Here is a 7202-nt window from a genome sequence, read left to right on the forward strand (position 1 = left end):
AACTGATCCTTATTTGTGAGTGAATTGGTTTGTGCGATTTGAAGCTTGCACACGTGCAGGGAAACAAACTGTTGTTTTTAGTTAAAATAATGCTAAAATTCATGATGTTCTGCACCATCTTACCTCATAAAATCTGAATGTTACTGATGTTTTTGGTGGTGGAGACCAAAAACAGAGCATAAAGAGCAAATCTAGTCCACAGATGGGCAGAATAACAACTGTAACTGTACTGAAATGTGTAAAAAAAAAAAAAAAGAAGCATAAATGGTAGCACAAGAAAAAAATTAAATAAATTAATCCAGATGCTCATGCAGCATGTCTGCTGTATGATCAATACTCTGAATTTAAGAGAAGAAAAACACAGTTAAATTAGCTTTTTTTTTGTTGTTGTTGTCCAGTTTCAAAAAAACAACTCGTTTTCATGATTTCAGATACTTTAACTCATCCTGAAAAATAGTGATGGACGGATTGATTAAAAATATCGATGTATCGATGTGGTATATATATATATAATTTTTACACTACTCACAATAAGTTAGTGATATTGTGAGAGACTCAGTGGATTTCATACATACAGTCTTTGTTTCACTTCAGAGATTTCTGGGACAGGGAGGCTGTTGTATTGGGCTGACAGACACACCTCATTTTGTGTTTTCCATGTAATGGTCTCACTGTGTACAGTGTGCCTTACATATTGGGGCCAATACCAAAAAACTAGAAGACAACCCTTTTCAATGTGGCACCAATTTCAACGTTTTGTGGGTATAAACAGCTGGTATTGTCAGTAAGTCATTTCAAGTTCATCGTTCAAAAAGCCATGAACACACGACGGCACTTAACGGGCGAGCGGTCTGATGTTGCTCGTGAACTTGGTGTGTCTCAAAGTGTCATCAGCAGACTTGCATCAAGACACAGAACTACTGGTACAGTTCGTGACAGACGCAGGAGTGGGGCCCCAAGAGTGACCGACCGCAACGATGACCAGTACCTCAGGACCTATGCACTCAGACATCGCTATGCAAGTGCCACAGAGCTGCAGGCCCGTGTACGAGATGTGAGGGGTACTAGGGTTTCCAGACAAACCATTCGCAACCAACTCCACCGCTTTGGCTTGAATGCCAGACGACCGTTGCAGGTGACTCCACTGACACCAAGACACCNCAGCTCACATGTGACCAAACCACAGTGCAAACAAAAGTGCAAAAACTGCCATGTTTCGCTGTCACACACACAAAATAAATCTGTTTTCACAGAACCTGCACATTTCTTTGGCTGGATGTTTTTCTGGATGATCTCCGGATTCAGATTCAGTTTGTAATTCAGATACGACAAATATAGTCAGTGTGTTTTTCTTTGCAGCAGCAGCAGGACTGTTGAAACTTGTCGGAGGTATTTCAGACAATAAAGGTCATGTGTGATGGTTAGTAAAAAAAAAAAAAACGACCAGCCTGCCAAGTCACCATGACAACATCACGCCACACACAGCCTCCATGTTGAAACCTGGATGTACAGACACATTGCTCAACCTGCAGACGTTTCAGGGTGTGTTTGAGCAGATTAGTGGGATTCAGGTGGGTTTAGTTTACTTCATTTGGCCTGATGATGCAAAAATATTGCAGAGCTACATGAAACAAACCCAAACCAAAGAGTGTTTATGGTTTTAAAGAGGCTGAGATCCACTCTGGGTCGATGCATTTGTTCTTAGCTGACGTTAATAATGTATTGGAAGAACAAAGAGGATAAAGTCTCAGTTATTTTACCTCATCGAAGCAAAAATATCTACAGTTTAGGCGTGAATGATGTCTGTCTTCTTTTTGTTTTCTGCTTCGATCCCAGATTCATTTTCAGGGACATAAACGTAGATGCAGTTTGTGTTCTGAACTCTGGAAAACTGTGCAGTGTTTTTGAAGGAAGCAGGAAGAGAGACGTGAATTGTTGTGTCCATCTCCAGAGGACTGTAACCTGCTGCAGCAGCCAGGAAACGGTTCATTCAAAGCGCTGCCTTCTGCTGGGCTGCAGGGAAACGTAAAGCTGAGCTGCAGTCTCGTCCTTCACAAGAAACACAACAGGAAAATGCAGCAACTCTTATGTAATGCAATAATAAACCTGCAGTTGAGTTGTTTCTGTCTGTGTCTTGTTAAAAGTAGAATTTGCTGGAGAGCTGGAGAGCGACATCCAGTGTTACTGACATTTTCTTTTTTTGTTCCCCCTCTGTGGAGCTCTACTGAACTCACCAGCAAACACCTTCATCATCCGTGTTTGAACCTCAGAGCGTTTCTTTTTCTGAAGACTTAATTAGCTGATTTGCTCTTCATATCAACACGACCTCCTCCTTCCCTCTCGTATCGTGTTGTGTCTGTCGCTGCCGACTTGAAAAGATAACAAGCTGCTTATTCATGCTTTGAAGAACCTCAAGGTCAAGCTGCTCTCTTCTCCCGCTCTGTGCGCAGCAAACACAAAATGAGCAAAAAGAGACGCACATCAATCACAAAGAAATGAGAATGGACCATAAAGAGACAAAAATCAACACAAAAAGACAAAAACTGGCTGCAAAGACACAAAAGATGAAAATAAAGAGACAGAGTCGACCACAAAAATGCAAAAAACAGCAAAAGAGACACAAAACGGCTGCAGAAATGCAAAATAACAATGAAGAGACAAAAACTACCACAACAAGATGACCACGAGGAGAAAAATAAAGACACACAAAATGAAAATAAAGAGATAAAGTGACCCGAACCCAAAGATCCACGAAAGAACAAATGAGACACAAGACGACGACTGAGATTTAAAAAAAAAAAAGATTTAAAGGTGTAAAATGGTTACAGACAAATGTGAAACAGCCACAGAGACACAAAATGGCTTCAAAGCAACAGACAAAAACCACAAAAAGACGCAAAACCAACCTAATGTCAAGCAAAGAGATGTAACATGACCATGTAGAGACACAAAGTGACAGTAAACAGACAACAGCAATCCAAAAAAGGCTAAACAACTGCAAAGAGATGCAAAAATGACAACGAAATAATATAAAGAGACACAAAACAGCTACCGAGACGACCACACACAGACTCACAATAACCGCAGAGAGACGCAAAACAACTGCAAAACGATACAAAAACACGACAAAGCAGCAAAAAACAAAACAACTGGATGCAAATCGAACACAAAGAGATGCAACGTTAAAATAAAAAGACGTAAAATGACCACAAAGATGGAAAACGACTACAAAGACATGAAGAATGACCAAAAACAGACATGCAGCAATCACCAAAGGAAGATTCTTTAGAGGATTTGTAGATTTTGTTTTTAATTTTCTTCTGTCAGCCTTCAGCCCAAGTCCTGATCACATGACTATCAGTTTCTTCCTCAGTGCAGCAGATTGTGATGAAACGCTGCCGCCTGGTGGTGAAACCAGAGATCACAGCTTCTTTATTTCCACAACCTGCAACGTGATCGTTTCTATTCCGACTGCAGGCGCTCCTGTGAATGTGAGTTATTTTATCCATGTTCCTCGTGGCTCTGTGCAGGTGGAGAAGTACCTGGAACGTTTCCGTCTCTCTCTGGAGAAGCTGAAGGAAGTTTCCGCCCGGCTGAGGAAGGATCTGATCCGAGGTTTGGGCAAACACTCGCATCACAGGGCCGCCGTCAAGATGCTGCCCACCTTCGTCAGGGCCACGCCGGACGGGACGGGTGAGTTTACTTCCTTCACCACAGAAACACTACTTGCATATTAAATAAATAATATTTGCATATTAAGTGTATAAACTATGTCCTGCCCTGAGCTCGCTGGAAGTAAAACATGAAACCTTCAACCCTCTGGCAAGTTTAAAAGGCATGTTGTCTTGAAGAAATCACCAAGATGACACCATCTATCAGAGCCAGAAACTGAAAAACAAACAAAACAAAGTGCAGATGTTCACCTCCAGTGGTCCTCAGACTGCTCACCTGTGACCTGCAGCTCCATCAGAAGAATTAGCTAGAATTTAAACTTAAATTTAAACGAGACAAAAACGCTTCTTCGGTGAATCCAAACATTTCTGTGTTCTGAGGAGACGCTTGATTGAACACAGTTAATTTAACTCCTGGATGTTTTTAAATCTGCCAGAAGAAGGAATCCTGTTCTCTGCAGAATGTCGTCTGGAGCTTGATCTGAATACATGTTGGTAATTTTGGTTTTGAGAAAATGCCCTGCAGCTTTCTTCTACTTGTCTGTACATTATTACACATGATGCAGTTTCCTGAAAAACAGCGTAAAACTCCGTAGCCAGAAGAAAAACCTCCTTTTTCAACAGATTTTCTGGATTAATTATTCCACAGTTTCATAGTTGTTAAACAAACGCCGTCACATTTTCACCTCAGCAGAGATTAAAACCATCTGTTTGCGCTGATTTTCATGTACATTTCTGCCGTATGACCCTTGGAAGGTTCCGCATAGTTCAGATGTTTTATGATGATTCACTTCATACTGTAAACATGCAGGCAGCTGGAACTTTGCTGCATTTTATGAACATACAGTTGAAACCAGAAGTTTACATCCACTGTATAAAAAGACACAAATCCTCTTTTTGTTTCTCACTGTCTCACATTAAATCAGACTAAACTGTTCCTGTTTTAGGTCAGTTAGGATGACCAACATTATTTATATTTGCTAAACACCAGAATAATGAGAGAGAGGATTTTTTATTACTTTCTTCAAAGTCAGAAGTTTACATCCACTAAGATGCCTTCAAACTATTTGGTAATGCCCAGATGATGATGTCATGGCTTTGGAAGCTTCTGATTGGTTCATTGACAACATGTGAGTTAACTGGAGGCACACCTGTGGATGTATTTTTTAAGGCACACCTCAAACACACTGCTTCCTTTTGTGACAACATGGAAAATCCAAAGAACTCATCCAAGATATCAGGAAGAGAACTGTGGACCTCCACAGGTCTGGTTCATCCTTGGGTACAGTTTCCAGATGCCTGAAGGTTCCACGTTCATCTGTTCAAACAGTTATATCAAGTATGAACACCATGGGAATGTCCAGCCATCATAGGCTCAGGAAGGAGACGGTTCTGTGTCCCAGAGATGAAGTGTTTTAGTTTGAAATGTGCGAATCAACCCCAGAACAAAAGCTAAAGACTTTGTGAAGATGCTGCTGAAGCTGGTCAGAGAGTCATTATCCACAGTGGAACCAGTCCTGTACCGACATGGACTGAAGGATACTCAGAGAGGAAGAAGACATCACTCCAGAAGAAACATGAAAAAGACAGATTACAGTTTGTAAATGCACACAGAGACAAAGAGCTTCACTAGTGGAGACATGTCCTGTGTTCTGATGGAACTAAACCTGAACTGTTTGGCCTTAATGACCATCGTTACATCTGGAGGAAAAAGGAGGAAGCTTGAAGCCTGAGAACACCATCCCAACTGTGAAGCACGGGGGTGGCAGCATCATGCTGTGGGGATGTTCTGCTGCAGGAGGGACTGGTGGACTTCACAAAATAGATGGCATCATGAGGAAAGAAGATTATGTAGAAATATTGAAGCAACATCTCAAGACATCAGCAGGAAGTTACAGTTTGGGCACTAATGGGTCTTCAGATGGACAATGAGCCTCAGCATAGCACCAGATTAGTTCCAGAGAGGCTTCAGGACAACAAAGTCCATGTTCTGGAGTGGCCATCACAAAGCCCTAATCTCCATCCTGGAGAACATTAGTGGAGCAAGGAGACCAACAAACCTGACTCAGGTCCACCAGTTCTGTCAGGAGGAATGGGCCAGAACTCATCAAACTATTGTGAGAAGCTTGTGGAAGGAAACCCAGAACGTTTGACCAAAGTCATGGAGTTTAAAGGCAACGTTACCAGATACTGAGGAGATGGATGGAAACTTCTGACTCTGAAGAAAGTCATAAAAAATCCTCTCTCTCATTATTCTGGCGTTTAGCAAATATAAATAATGTTGGTAATCCTGACTGACCTGAAACAGGAAAAGTTTATTCTGATTTAATGTCAGACAGTGAAAAAAAAAAGGCTTTAAGTCTTTTTATACAGTGAATGTAAACTTCTGGTTTCAGCTGTAAATGCTTGAATAGTCACTTCGCTCCATCATCTGCTCGGTTGCTCTTCACTGCAGAAAAAGGCGACTATCTGGCGTTGGATCTCGGCGGGACGAACTTCCGGGTTCTTTATGTCCGTGTGGTGGAGGAGCAGCAGAAAGTTCTGAAGATGGACAGTAAGATCTGCAGCATCCCGCAGGAGATCATGCTGGGAACCGGAGAACAGGTGACACATACGACACCAACAAATAGTGAGACAGTCCACGAGTACAACAGTGTGATGGGAAGGAAGAAAAAAGCATCAAATTCAGCCCAAAGTGACACTTTTTAGTGTTTTGTTTTGGCTCAACCTCAACAATCTGGAAAAATTTCACATTTTGAAATAGTGAACATTTGCTGCTTAAAAATGCTGAATTTGTAACTATGCAGAAAAAAACAGCATGAAGTAGTCTGAACAACACATTATCAGAGAGAAGCTAAAGAACATCTGTCTGTGTGTCCGTCCAGCTGTTCGACCACATCGCAGAATGTCTCAGTGAATTCCTTGAGTCTCAGGACCTGAAGGGACAAACTCTTCCTCTGGGCTTCACCTTCTCCTTCCCCTGCGAGCAGAAGGAAATCGACAAGGTCTCACACAGCAAACACACAACAAAGACACGACACACACACTCTCTGATCTGCCTAAGGTTTGACCGCAAAGAGACAAAAACTACCAAAACCAGACCCAAGATGACCATAAAGAGAAAAAATACAATCACAAAGACACAAAACCACCATAAAGAGACACCAAAAAGATAAAATGTAGACGCAAAACCAGGCACAAAGAGATGCAAGACAAACCAAAGAGACAGAAAAACAACCAAAGAGATGCACAACAAGCAGAAAAAGACTCCAAATGGCCAAAATGTGACACAAGACAACTACACTGATTGTACTGCTATTTCATTTCATTTGTTGCGTCTTATTTATGTTTGGCTGCACAGAGCATCCTGATCCGCTGGACCAAAGGCTTCAATTGCTCCGGTGTGGAGGGACAAGATGTGGTGAGGCTTCTGAAAGAGGCCATTCACAGGAGAGGGGTCAGTGTTTCTATAAAAACACTAGAAACTGTCATATTTAATCCTTTACAGGCTCCGTTTCTCTGCTCTCTGTT

The 7202-nt window shown here is 41.6% G+C and overlaps 1 protein-coding gene across 1 annotated transcript in view; it reads left to right on the plus strand.

The window, feature by feature from the left end:
* The window catches only part of LOC103354674 (hexokinase-2-like), a 39209-nt gene that overhangs the window by 7219 nt on the left and 24788 nt on the right, over positions 1 to 7202 (plus strand). Inside the window, exons 3-6 of the mRNA XM_008278119.1 lie at positions 3531 to 3693; positions 6127 to 6275; positions 6557 to 6676; positions 7033 to 7134. Of these exons, the coding sequence (XP_008276341.1) occupies positions 3531 to 3693; positions 6127 to 6275; positions 6557 to 6676; positions 7033 to 7134 (534 nt within the window). The remainder of the gene's footprint in view (positions 1 to 3530; positions 3694 to 6126; positions 6276 to 6556; positions 6677 to 7032; positions 7135 to 7202) is intronic.

The sequence above is a fragment of the Stegastes partitus genome, unplaced genomic scaffold (genome assembly GCF_000690725.1).
Source record: "Stegastes partitus isolate 25-593 unplaced genomic scaffold, Stegastes_partitus-1.0.2 Scaffold115, whole genome shotgun sequence".
NCBI classification, from domain to species: Eukaryota; Metazoa; Chordata; class Actinopteri; family Pomacentridae; genus Stegastes; species Stegastes partitus.